The sequence below is a fragment of the Neomonachus schauinslandi genome, chromosome 3 (genome assembly GCF_002201575.2).
Source record: "Neomonachus schauinslandi chromosome 3, ASM220157v2, whole genome shotgun sequence".
NCBI classification, from domain to species: domain Eukaryota; kingdom Metazoa; phylum Chordata; class Mammalia; order Carnivora; family Phocidae; genus Neomonachus; species Neomonachus schauinslandi.
This window is the reverse complement of record NC_058405.1, coordinates 139,132,848-139,147,141: the sequence shown is the minus strand read 5'-3', so window position 1 is coordinate 139,147,141 and position 14,294 is coordinate 139,132,848. Positions and strand designations below refer to the sequence as shown.

The 14,294-nt window shown below is 36.5% G+C and overlaps 1 protein-coding gene across 5 annotated transcripts in view; it reads right to left on the bottom strand.

The window, feature by feature from the left end:
* OSBPL6 (oxysterol binding protein like 6) overlaps positions 1 to 14,294 on the bottom strand; it is an 86,271-nt gene that overhangs the window by 18,562 nt on the left and 53,415 nt on the right. For 3 of the 5 annotated variants that reach the window (XM_021702724.2, XM_021702725.2, XM_021702726.2), the window contains 3 exons: positions 12,656 to 12,789; positions 3,012 to 3,119; positions 1,223 to 1,360 (listed from right to left, as the gene is read on the bottom strand). In XM_021702724.2, the coding sequence (XP_021558399.1) occupies positions 1,223 to 1,360; positions 3,012 to 3,119; positions 12,656 to 12,789 (380 nt within the window). The remainder of the gene's footprint in view (positions 1 to 1,222; positions 1,361 to 3,011; positions 3,120 to 12,655; positions 12,790 to 14,294) is intronic. The other 2 variants (XM_021702728.2, XM_021702727.2) reach the window with 1 other exon arrangement.

Below are 14,294 nucleotides of genomic sequence, written 5' to 3'. Positions count from 1 at the left end.
AAAGAAAGAAAGAAAGAAAGAAAGAAAGAAAGAAAGAAAGAAAGAAAAGAAAAAGAAAATTCTAAGTATGCTTGACTAAATTTCAGTAAAAGAATCAATTTCTGCAACCTGATCAATGAAGATTCCCAGCTTCCAAGACCTAGCCAAGACTTATGAGCATGAAGAACAATCCAAAAAACCTTTATGGGTACAAACTTCCAATTATAAAATAAATAAGTCATGGGGATGTGATGTACAGCATGGCAACTATAGTTAATAATACTGTATTGCTTATCCGAAAGTTGCTATGAGAGTAGATCTAAAAAGTTCTTATCACAGGGAAAAAAATCTGTAACTATGGTGACAGATGTTAACTAGACTTATTGTGGTGATCATTTTACAATATATACAAATATCGATTCTTATCTTGTACACCTGAAACTAAAATAATGTTGTATGTAAATTATACCTCAGTAAAAAATAATGAAAAAGTTTTTGTTAGCCAGTGGTAACCTCCAAAACCCTTAATTAGCCAACCAGACATTCTAGACATCACCTTCCTAAAGAAGCTCAAATTCATGTCTCTGGTAAAGATGTAGTGTGTGTGCGTGTGTGCGTGTGTGTGTGCGTGTGTGCATGCACACATATGGTGATTTTTAAATTCTTTCATCCTTTCTTTCTACCTTTAACTAGTTTCCTTCTACAAAAAACTCTGCCATCAACTATTTGGTTATCCTGAAATACAAATCATACAACAGCATCCGAATGAATGCTAAATTCTTTCCTTTTATTCATCAAATTTAATAAGTAGTAAGTTGGCACGCAGAAGTGTTCAGTGCTCAGTAAATGGGAACCAATGTAGTTTGCATGCTTTTGACTCTTCTACAATTTGAGAATCTTACTGTGATTTAAAAAAAAAAAAGAACGAAAAAAATGTCCCCATAGTCTTACTTTCTTTCACCCAAACTCCTCATCAGAAGCAGTATGGACTCTGACAAACAAACTGAGGGTTCTAGAGGGGAGGGGGGTGGGGGGATGGGTTAGCCTGGTGATGGGTATTAAAGAGGGCATGTTCTGCATGGAGCACCGGGTGTTATACGCAAACAATGAATCGTGGAACACTACACCAAAAACTAATGATATAATGTATGGTGATTAACATAACATAATAATAAAAAAATAAATTAAAAAAATTAAAAAAAAAAACAGAAGCAGTTGGGGTTGACACATCAAAAAACCTTACCTCATTCTCTGATGAGCTTGCAGAGAGCAGCACCTCCTGGGCGTCAAAGAACTCGGAGACAGACTCTGACATGGAGAGGCGGCTCTCGTTGGCTACCTGCTGTGACAGGGGGAGACTGACATGGATTTGCTCACCAGCCTATAGAAGACAGAAGCATTTGGTGTCATTGTTATTCCCTTGAAAGAAAAGCTATTTGTTCAAATTAGACCATGACGTACTAGACCAGATTTCTAGAGAAATGCACACCATATGTTAAAAGAGTGGTGACAAGTAATTTTCACTTGCAACTCAGTAAATGATCATGGCCTAAGTTTCCTTCTAATATGTCTAAAGAATCCAAAAGGCATGGCTGAAAGGTGATGGTACTGTGACTTGATTTCAAATCAATGCTTAATGGATATTAAGTGGAGTTAAACAGCTTGAACCCCTATGAAGACCCTGAATTGATTATGGAGACAGGTTCATTCTCATATTCTTAGATCCGTCATTACTAGCTATATTCTAACCAGTATGCTAAATCTCAAGACATATTTGTAGAAACCACTAGAGATATGCTAAGAAAAGACTCTATAAAACTAAATTTTTAAGACAGAATATATAAAAGTCACTTTCCAATTTGGTCTTGAACTTTAACCAATGAGATAATATGACTCGAGTATTAAACCTATGGCAAACTGTATTTTTATTCAGTACTATTTATATATATATATATAGTACAAATATCAGATTGCAAAGATTCAAACTAAGACTGTTAACAATTTTTGAATGATGAAGTTGTAGAAATACTTTTGGATTCTGAGCAGTTGAGTGAGCATGACAGTCACCAGATGCCATGTGATGCACGAAGGTGAGTGGACGTAGGGTTGGCAACTTAAATCAAAAAGAAGCTGTCTTGGGATGGCATTTCCTAAGCAATTAGATGCCAGGACCTTGGCACCTGTAGATTTCTAGTAAAATTTATGTTTTTCTAGAAATATGACCTTCACATGAGTTAAAACTCTCACCTTATTATATGTCACTGTATATAAAGCTCTAATATTACTGTTGAAAAGTGTAAATTCTCATGGTTATAAAATAGTAATTTTTATAAAGGGTTATAAACAGAATTATACACTAAGTCTAGCCCAAATACTGAATGTTTTCCTGTCCTTTTAGCATTATGTCAAAAATTCTCCTGAAAAGTGGAGTAATAATAGCACCTACCTCAGAGATCATTAGGAGTGTCAAATGAGATAACACACGTAATGTTGTTAGCATGACACTCAGCACATAGTAAGCGCTCACTTGACATGTGCTAGCTATTAATTATCAGCATCACTATTAGTGGGTATAACAGCATCATTAGTATTATTTTAGTAAGGTTAGGTGATTTCTCCTAAGATAGGGCTTTTAAAATAAACCTTAAGAAAGTCTTCATTTAGCATCTTCTCAGCTAAGTATGTTTTTTCCCCCAACATTTCATGGGCTGTTTGATGATAAGGAACATTTCAAAGGAAGACTGTGACAGACACAGAGAATTCACAAGCTGGAATAGATATATAAACTAAATATTCAGTGGCATCAGGTGAACAGAGATAGAAATACAAATAGAGACTGATCACCAAGAATAAATGATATTGAGCTCATGTACATCCTTCACTCCAAAGAACACCGAACTGTCAACAACACAAATATTTACGCAGAGAATCTTATTAGCAGTGAAAGAACTGTATAAAAAAAAACCCAAAATATGTAGTTGATTTAGATGCTATAAAGTAAGTATTCTCCATTTATTAAAAATGAATCTTACCTCATCAGGGCTAGGGATAATATTTACACTGACAACCTGATCACAAATAATAGATTCTGAATGTATTCTGTTCAACCGACTTCTTAGTTCAGCATTCTGGTTGAGTGCCTTAAAATAACAAAAATTGCACATGTAATTTCAAGTTAATAAGCAAGCATAAAACAGAATAAACACACAAATACACACTGGACAAGAGTCTATGATGCTCTTAGTTATAATTTTTGGAGTCATCATAGGCCAGATCCTACCGGTAAGAAGGAAATGAATGGCTCAGAATTAAGGTACTAATTTTTTATAAAATAAGAGCGTTAATTAGTAGGTTAGTGGGTTGAAAGAGTTCATGGATTTCATAAAAATGATTCATGGAATTTTCTCCCCCTTTCAGGCCCATTACATCCAAGGCCGGTCTACCACCACATATATATTATGTTTTGCAGCCGGAGATAAAAACTACTGATTCTTTCCATTTTTGGTTCTAGTTCCTAAAATTTGGGAGTTGTCTCCAAGCCAGATAGTGATATTAAAAATTATTTGGAAGTGGGATGAACAATAAACTGGCTTTAATTTATAAAATTATATTTTATTCCAGTGAAAAAATAGTTGTATTTTCATTTTTTAGGAGCACATACACATGAAAGTGCAGCCCAAAAGCTGAGCAGTGTAGACACGGACAAGCATAATAAAGAACATATCACTGGAAAGAACTAACTCCAAGTTATCAGCATCACTACTTTCAATATACCCTCAGTCTGCATCAGTAAAACGCTACCTGGTATAACAGTTTAGGACGTGTGGCAATAAGAGAATAGCTTTACATAAGCTTTACTCCCTAGAGGTGCTCTGTGGACAAAGGTACTTGCATCACATGGATGCATGGGCACATGTTCGTTCCCTATATATAAGATAGATGTAGCGAACTGGAATTACATCAAGGATCAAAGGACATGGGAGAACAAAGCCCAAAGAGAAGCTGGACAGTTCCTTTCCTTTGCATTAAAATCAGCAATGAGAAGAGGGAGGTGGATGCCTTACTGGGTGGAAGAGAAATGTCAGGACTTACAAAGGCATCTCCCCCAGAGAACGGGCATACTGCTTTTCTTCAGATGGAGTGTATGGATATAGTAAACCAATACACATACAAATATATCATAATTCTAACTCTGTATCTATTAAAACAGGATAAACTACAAAGTGGCTAAACTTTACACTTGCATTGAGCAGTGCATAGTCCTTGAGCATAGCATAGAATGGCCTCTCCTCTCTCCCTCCAACACGGCTTCTGCTTTTTGAGGAGAAAACTGTTCACTCATAGCTTTTCGCTTTTGTTTAAAGTCTTTATAACCAGATTGTAAAATATGTGTAAAATATAACACACGTGGTCCGGTGGGCTGTCAGGTATTGATGGAGTAAAGGTGGATACAGATCTTACAGTTGCTACGTTTATGTATTGAAGGAAATATGTGTCTAGCTCTTTGAGAAAACAGGAATGTGTTATTTAGATAAAAGATGATTACTCTCATAATAAATAAATCATGTACTTTAAAGGAAGAATCCTAGTATCTTTACATGCTGCAAAAGTGCTCAGGGTCATTGTTCCCAGAGCAAAATCTCAAACACTTGGTAGTTACCCGTATCCTTTGTGACCACTAGACCTATGCTTATTTGTTCTTTCACTATTTCTTTGCCCATAAGTATGCTGAAAGTTATCTTGTTAATTGAAATATTTGGAATCAGATACATTTTACTGTCCTTTAGGTGGGAGGCCTCGTGGTGGGTCGTTTGGCGGTTTTAACTGCAGAATCATAGTCTTGACCTGATGGTTTGAGACAAACCTCGACGGAGGGTTCCTCCAAAGTGACTGCACTGTCTGTTGTCACTGGAACAGAGCTAACAAAACAACACCACACAAACTCCACAGCGAGGATAAATAATGGTTTTCCTCAGGGTAGGAGTTTTCAGCACAGGCTTGCCATTTGTCACGAAACTGGTACTCCTGTTTGCTCTGGATAGCTTAAGTGAAATTCTCATTTCAGCTCTTATCTCAGCCAATTGTCATGAAATGCAATTGTGTCTACAGGTGTGTGGGAAGGCACACACGGTAACCGCTCTAGCCATAGTAGCAACGGGGGATGAACTAAAAGTTCAAAAGGAAAATTTTATTAATAATACATATGCAGTGGTAGAAGAAGGTTGTTGTCCTATAGCCCCCCCAAAGCATAGAAATAAGGAATCTTCCAAGTCTGGCGGCCCCAGCGGCAGAAGGTGGAAGCGGGCAGACAGCCGAGCGTGCAATGGTCCATTTCTGCAACATCTTCCCCGGGTAGCTCCTCCTTTTGCCTTGATCATACAGACTGTTTCTGAGGTTTACAACAGCCACGTGCCACGAGCTCTGTGGTGCCATGCTCTCAGGCAGTGCCCAAGACCACATTTATTACTTCCCTCCCTGAAACGCAACTATTTTCTCCATAATGATATCATGGAAATCTTGGGAACATGGAGGAATACAGGTATTTTCCGTGAAAGGACACTATTAGTGATAATTAACATGGAAGAGCCCAGATTATGGCAGAAACAACATTCAGAATGTACCCAAGGCTCATGAACAGTGGAGAAACAAGGAAAAAGGAGGGGCATCATCAGCTACTCACACCAGCCATGGAGCGAGAAAAGCTTAAGGAGACTTGTCAGTAATGACATTGCTCTGTTGGTGGCAGATGGGACCAAAGACCTAACGGGGAGGGAGCACCACAGGAACTGTGCTTAGATTCTTCACCAGGCAGATTCTAGGCTTATTCTCACTACTTGTTTGAGTTAGTGACCTCAAACTACACACAAAACTCTCCACTCTCCCTTTTCCCCATATCTCATGTCCTTCAGACACATTCAAGTTTAATATATCCAAGAAGCAAACCGTTCCTTCTCAATCTATAGAAGAAATTACCATCTTGAAATCCCAAGCCAGAATTAGCTGTCCAAATCCCCACCATGTTGGCTATTAACTACCATTATCCACCTTGGCAGACAATGGATGAGGCTGACCTTCCACTGGGTGAGACTCGGACAGATACATTTTACTGAACAGAACTGTGGGTTCTGGGAAGGAAACGTGGAATCCTGAGGGCTAAAGGATATGAAACATATGGCAAGATGGAATCATCAGAGACTTAAGCCCTTTGGATAAAAGCAAAACTGATTCAAAAAGAGTGAGAAAATCAGTATGGAAGCTGTCAAAGCTAGAGTGATCAAGAATCAAATCCTGGGAATCACTTAAAAATCACCTTCTTTTCTTAAATTTTAAAATAAGTACATACTACTACAGTATATTTGGAAAATACAAAAAGTAAAAAAACAGTATTTTAAAAAAATTCATAACTTACTACCCTATCAACCAACTGTTGATAGCTTGGTATATTTCTTTCTAGTTTTTTCCTATACATTTTCCACATAACTTAACAGGTGCATACTTTACATCACTTATTCTTTGTATATAAATATTTTATTTGATGTTGCAAACTCTTCACAAATATGACTGTAATAGTTGCATAATAAGTGATTATCTTCTATAATTGGATACTTATGGTATTACTGATTTTTCCCAGAATAAGTAATGCTGCCACGAATGTTTGTATGCATAATGGGTTTCTACATGCAGCATTACTTTCCCAGACTAGACATATCAGTCACGGGTCAGAGGGTTAAAATCTTTTTAAGGCTTTAAGAAATATTGCCAAATTATGTCCAAAATGACATCAATTTAAACTTACTGGATAGCTAAAAAGAGATACAAATAATTCTATGAAGAATATCTTCATGCACAACAAATTTTGCCACGTTTCAGGGAATTCGAATTCAGGAATACTCTTGGAAGTTTCATCCCGATAAATACCCCACAATATTTATTTTCTGTATGTGAAATGTTGTAGACAGGAAGGATGGTAAATACTACAATCAGGATATTAATTATGGTACTATGCCTTAAGTTGATTTTTTGCTTACATTTCCACATATACTGTATTTCATTGATTCTAAGATCTCCTACATTTAACACCTCTGAAGTACTGTCAATTTCATTGACAGCAGTTTGCTTTCTTTTTTAGTAATGCACATAATGATGGTACATCTAACAATCTATGGCATGTTGATTTAATGAAATACAGTAATTCTAGCTGAAGTACAAGGGACATATTCTGCTGCTCACATTTATATGGACCCAACACCAACTATATTTAGCACAAGCTGTGCATAGATTCTGGGGCCAGAGACCAAACTAGTAACAGTGTCAGAGGGTAATGTATTATAGACAGACTCAAGTCAAGTCAAATCTTTTATTATTATAGTAACCTGAGGTACTGAAATTACCTTAGTCTTATATACTATTTGATCTTGGGGTTCAGGATACTACAGTAAGGAGGACATGAAATTGTAGCTGTGAAATAAAGTCATTTATAAAGGGATAGAGACCACACACAATGCCCGGTCTTACAGGTTCGAATCTAACATCTATGCCGCCTCGCAGGTGTAAAGTTACCTTTAAAGTTTCATGGAGGTAAAATAACAGAATTATGTATGTCTTTGTGTACACACAGATCAGGGAAGAAATATCACTTTAGAAGAGGAATTCATTATCCTGTTCAGCCTTGCAAATTATTACATGCCTGAGGCAGGTAACAATTATTCTGAACAGGTAGTGAAGAATGCTAATTTCATGTATTTTATATGCTATGTGTCCTCTAAAAGGATGATGGAATTTGCCAAGTTGATATCCTTAAAAGCTGTACTGAAAAGCAGCATTTTAATAATTTTACATATATCAAATAGGATGTATAACAAATAAAAATATACTTTAAAAATGTTAGACTAATTTAAGAAGTTATTTAAACACAGTCTCTCTCTCTCTTTCCCTCTCTGTGGAGAGACTTAACTGGTTTTAAGAAAAATATCTGGAAGTTTAACTGATAACACTTGAATATGGATCGAAGATGTCTTCAGGCCACCTAAAATCACACTATAATGTGAAGTTATGCTAATATAAAGAAGTACTCAGAACACTCGTCTCAATATATGCTATTTAAGTATCTTGTTCAATTCTGAGTGCTATGTTGGAAGAGCGACAGTGAAAACAGAGTTGGCCAACCAGGATGGTTCCATCAGTTAACTGTTTCCATCTTCACTGTCTCCTCATCTTCCGGTTCCTTCCCCTCAAATGTGAACATGCTGACACAGCTATCAAACTCCAAGGCTGACTTTCAGTCCATATACTATTTGCTGCTTAATCGGATTCTTCTTGAGACGATCAAAACCCTTTACCGTTGATCTCAATGGTCAGCGCCATCTAAATTCTTTGGCTGCTTCCCCTAAGTCTCCATCAAAGGATCCTCTTTTTGCTATGTCCTTTAACTACTAATGTTCTATATAGCAGCCCCACTGACCCTCTTTTCTTCTGATTTACCAATATCTATAACTTTACCAATGTACCAGGGTATCCACATCTTTCTTTCTAGCCAGACCTTTCTCCTGAGCTCTACATCTATATATCTGATTGTCTGATGGATGGCCCACAGACCCCTCAGTCTCAAAAAAAAAATCACTACTTAGGCCTGAAAAATCAGTTCCTCTTGTATTCCCAATCTCACGGAAAAGAACTATTACTACTGTGCTACACAAGGAGTCTTGACTCTGCTTCCTTGTCCCTGTCTAACATGCAGCTGATCTCCAAGCCATGCTGATTCTACCCAGGCCCCCCTCCCCTAGCCTTTGAAACTCTGGTACTTCCTGAGTTCAGGTCTGCATTATCTCAAATATCTTAAGACTCTGTCCAACTAGTTTTGCCTTAATTCCATCCATTGTCCATACTGTCCCAGAGTAAGCTTTCTAGATACAGAAATATACACTCACATTTTCAATTTCTGGCATTAATCACTCACGAGTTAAAATTCTTTAAGGCCTCCCCAGCACTGATGAGATAAATCTAAACTCTTTCATGTGGTCTTTGATGAGCTGGTTCCCATCTACTTACTTAGCTGTTTCTAGATTAATTTTTCCTTGTTCACCCCATGCTTAGGCCACTATGAGTTAACTGCCATTCTCCAGATACGTCTCCAGTGGTCTAACCATGGATAGTGATTCCCTAGAAGGAAGTGAACCGTCTATAAACTTAAATGTCCAAGCAAAAGCGATGGGGAATTCCAAAAGAGAGTCCAGCCTTAGGGGCAACGAGTATAGACTGGCCCAATGGGAGGGTATGGTCAGACATAAGAACATGAAATGCTGTGATGACACACAATAGGAAGCACTGAATTCTCCAGTGAATAGGGTATAACAGACTGTTTTTAGAGTACCAAATTATTTTTACATTTTTTGAGGGTAAAATTGAGTTTTCTGGTTAAAAAAAAAAATATATATGTGTATATATATACACATATATATACATATACATAAAAAACAGTAAAAAAAAAAAAAAAACCCACCACAAAACAAAACAAAAAAAACCCAACAACAATCCAACAAAAATCTATTGAAGCTCTAAGTTTAGAGGTAAATAAATTATGTTTTGACAAGAGAAGAAAATACTTAACCCCCCAAATGTAAAGTTGATATTTTTTGCTTTATTTTACTTTCATCATGTTAGCATCAGGTCCTTCCTTGTAAACTGCTGCTGTCTACTCAGGCCCAATTCAAAGCTCAGTTCCTCCTGATCTGTGGCTCTGCTCTGAGGTCAGGGATCTCCCATTCTTATGAACAACCAGAGCCCCAGAAATCTGCACCACCCATATGCTGCTCTGAATGGACTAGAGAGCCTGGTCCATTTAACTGTTTCCTTGGTAAATACTGCTCATCTCACTAATCAGATCATAAGCTTCCTGGGGACATGGCCAGGGTTACTTGTATCTTGGTGTTCCAAATCTTACACTATACCTAATATATAGTCAGTTGAATGAAATACAATGAATAAATGAATGAACAAATGAATCTCTTTAAACATTCCTCTTTATCACTTCTAATCTGATGCCATGCCACAAACCAGATCTCTACTTCCTATTCTTTTTTTTTTTTTTAAGATTTTTAAAAATTTATTTATTTGACAGAGAGAGACACAATGAGAGAGGGAACACAAGCAGGGAGAGTGGGAGAGGGAGAAGCAGGCTTCCCACCAGGTAAGGAGCCCGACGTGGCGCTGGATCCCAGGACCCTGGGATCATGACCCGAGCCTAAGGCAGACGCTTAACGACTGAGCCACCCAGGCGCCCCCCTCCCACAATTCTCTGTCTTAACAAACAACAAATAAAAGCAAGCAAGCAAGAAACAAATACATTTTCAAAACAATCAACAAAACTAAAAGACAACCTATGGAGAGAATATATAGGAGAAGATGATTGCAAATGACATATCTGGCAAAGGGTTAGTATCCAAAATATATAAAGAACAGATACAACTCAACACCCCCAAAACCAACAATCCAATTCAAAATGGGCAGAAGACATGAATAGATATTTTTCCAAAGAAGACATACAGCTGGCCAAAAGACACGTGAAAAGATGCTTATCATCACTCATCATCAGGAAAATACAAATCAAAACCATAATGAAATATCATCTTATACCTGTCAGAATGGCTAAAATAAAAAACGCAAGAAAAAACAGGTGTTGGTGAGGATGTGGAGAAAAAGGAACGTTCTTGCACTGTTGGTGGGAATGCAAACTGGTGCAGTCACTGTGGAAAACAGTATGGAAGTTCCTCAAAAAGTTAAAAATAGAATTACTGTACGATATACACATGATATATATGATACACACACACACATACACACACAAGAGTATTATTCAGCCATAAAAAGAAGGAAATCTTGCTATTTCCAACAACATGGATGGAGCTAGACTGTAATGCTAAGTGAAATAAGTCAGTCAGAGAAAGACAAATACCATATGATTTCACTCATATGTGGAATTTAAGAAACAAAACAAACAAGCAAAAGGAAAAAGAGAGAGAGACAAACCAAGAAACAGACTCTTAACTATAGAGAGCAAACTGATGGTCCCCAGAGGGGAGGTGGGTGGGGGGATGGGGGAAATAGGTGATGGGCATTAAGGAGTATACTTGTGATAAGCACCAGATGATTAAAATAAAAACTTAAAAAAAAAGTTTGTGCAAAGGAAAAACAAAAGAAACAAATACATTTTCTTATTTTTCTTAATACAAGCGTATACCACTAAGCCTCTATCATTTAATACATCTGAAGGAAACACTGTAACATTTAGGGGGATAAGAGTATATTTTGCATGTTTACAGGATGGTATCTGTATGTTTACCTAACCATTGTTTTGATCTCTCTGATTCATGACACTTTCAGAATAATGATTCCGAAGATCAATTACCACAGACTGAGTGTTCAACAGATACATGACATGAGGAGCCCAAGGCAAACCATTAAAATGGGCTTAGGGAAAAAGCCCTTTGCAGACTGGCAAAACAGTTGCGGCTTTGAGTGCTCATGCTCCCGAGTCCCCCTGGTTTTGCACCGGAAGCGGGATATGCACCTCAACTGACAGTGTTTTATGGTGAACACAGCAAGTGTGGCCCAGGTAACAATACTCAATAGCATGAAACTGAACACTGAGGGTAAGCTGACAGTTCAGGTACATAAAACACGGTGAGACAGTTAGTCCATTTTTAGGGACTGAGGGAAACTATTCAAGCAGGAGCCGATCCACATGGAAAACCACTTACCCAGGATTTGCTCGCTCCTTCACTCTGATCCAAGGCACCAGGAAGTGAATAATATTTTATATAAACACTGAGTTCTCACACAAAATCACATAACAACATTGAATTCTCAAAGGACTTTTTAAAAGTGCATTTATAGACTAAATGAAGGAAATATTTCAGAGGAAGTGCTCAGGGTAAAAAAGCATTAAGTGCAGTTTTAAAGGATTTTTATCAGAAATTTCAACTTTGATACATACAGGTATTTGAGGAGTATTATGAAGATCAATACATGTTGAATAATATATAATGAATTATATATAATGAATATATATTGAATAATATATAATGAATATATATTGAATAATATATTTTATGATGTACAATATATCTTGAAATATATAAGTCTAGCTTCAGAGAGCATAACTTAGATAGGAAGGAAATTCTAAAAGTATAAATCAGAAAAGAAAAAAATAGGTAAGAGTAAGCAATAATTTTCAACAGATTAAGATGTGGTGTAAGTGGGAAAATATTTAGTGTGGAAGATCTGGTAGATTCTGTTGTATTTTACACTGGATTAAATATATTCTGGAACATATTTTAGAAGTGTAAATCATGTATAAATGCATGATTTATGGTGGTCTTATAAATGACCATTGAGAGCCATCAAAAGTATTCAAATCAGCCAAAAAAAAATTATATGTTTACAAACAAGTTTGGTTGATTTTTACTCTTACCTTGACCTAGTCTGCAAGAAACGTTTAACTTCAACTTTAATTTAATTAATTAATTTTTAGAGAATTTTAAAATTCAATGCTGACATTGCAATGTCTTAGGGGAGTTTCGGTTGAACATGCCATGCATGACAGACCACCTCCACCCCAATCTTTTGCCTTATGGGATCAGGTATGCGTCATGAGAGTGAAACAAACACTCTCGTTTACCTGAGACAGTGACTGTCGGAGCCGTGCCATCTGCGTGCTGTGGCCTTTATTGTGATCCTGCTCAGAAACCATCTGCTTAAGCTTCTCCTTCTCTATAGCTATGCTATTAAATGCAGACTTCAAAAGAGAATGCACTGGGTGGGGGAAAAAGTGAGAAACAAAGATTAAATGGATCCAGAAAGAATATACAAAATTACAAATTCCTCAGCACTTTAACTCATGCATAGACATTATCTGGAAGGATTATATTACAGTCTAGTTAAAAGTCAGCCTTACAATGGAATCTTCCAAAATACCTATACACAAAACGAATACGATAATGGTAATTAATCAGAGCAAATATTCACGCATTTCATACCAGAAACGACTTAGATGCAGGATATAAAATATTGATATCAATTCTTAAATATCAACATTTAGAAAATTAATCTATCATTCCTAGAAGGAAAAGGCAACAGGTTTTACACTGTCATGGTTGATAAGAATATATGAACAGTTCTGTATACAATGAATTCTCATGCAAATCATTTAGAACTATTCAAATATTATTTCCCCAAAGCAGGTACCCAAAAAGAGCATTTTATAAATCCTGCCAAAATAAAACAGGAAGCTGATCTAGAAGTCCTGACTAGTTCTCTTTGAGGTAGGAAATGATTTGGTCTTGAGAATAGCACTTGAATTACTTTCTCAGCCAGGAACATCTTGATGTAAGCAGTGCGTTCAACGAGTAAAACTTCCAGGTTTGAGATGAATAAGTTCTGGAATTCTAATGTACAGTTTGATTACTATAGTTAATAATACTGTATTATATATTTCAAAGTTAAGAGAGTGGATCTTAAATGTTTTCACCACAAAAAAGAAACGGTAATTATGTGACAGGATGGACATGTTAGCTGATGCTATGATGGTAATCATTTTGTAATATTTAAGTGTATCAAATCAACAGGCACACCTTAAACTTATGAAATGTTATATGTTAGTCATATCTTAATAAAGCTACAAAAAAACAAAATAAAAGCAACAATAAAAACAACCCCCCCCCTTTTCTGTATACCTAATAACATACATTGGTAGAATCTGAGGTAGTCTTTAAGTTTGAAATACAGGAAGTTTGGATTTCCAACTCCTATCTTTATAATAACAGTTTCTATAATATGCAAAGTCTTCTAAAATAGGGATTTCCATATTTGAGAACAGTTATTTTTAAGAAGTGGAAAATTTTAGCAAAAAACACTGGCTTGAATGAAGAGGGGAAAAATGATGGGATCACAAGGGACTCACAATCTATTGATTTATATGCCACATTCTAGTCATCATCAATTTAAAGGTAATAACTTGATAGCTGGAATACATTAACCCCACTGGCAGTTCTAAAAGCTGACTCTCATACATTTCAAAATCCATAATTCTTTCTAAAGAGTTCGCTCAGTAGTCATAGAAAAGCCCTTTTTTTCTAGCATAGTTGGAAAGAAAATATGTTGTTTCAACAGAGGCTTTAAAATCCTGTTGAAACATGGATTTCCTGAAAACCTCAGGACTACAACCAAATACACAAAGCTTTCCTGGGGCTACTTTCGAATTTATTCATCTCCCTTTAGAGGCTGTGCTATATGTACTTAATTCACACATTTGTTGTCAC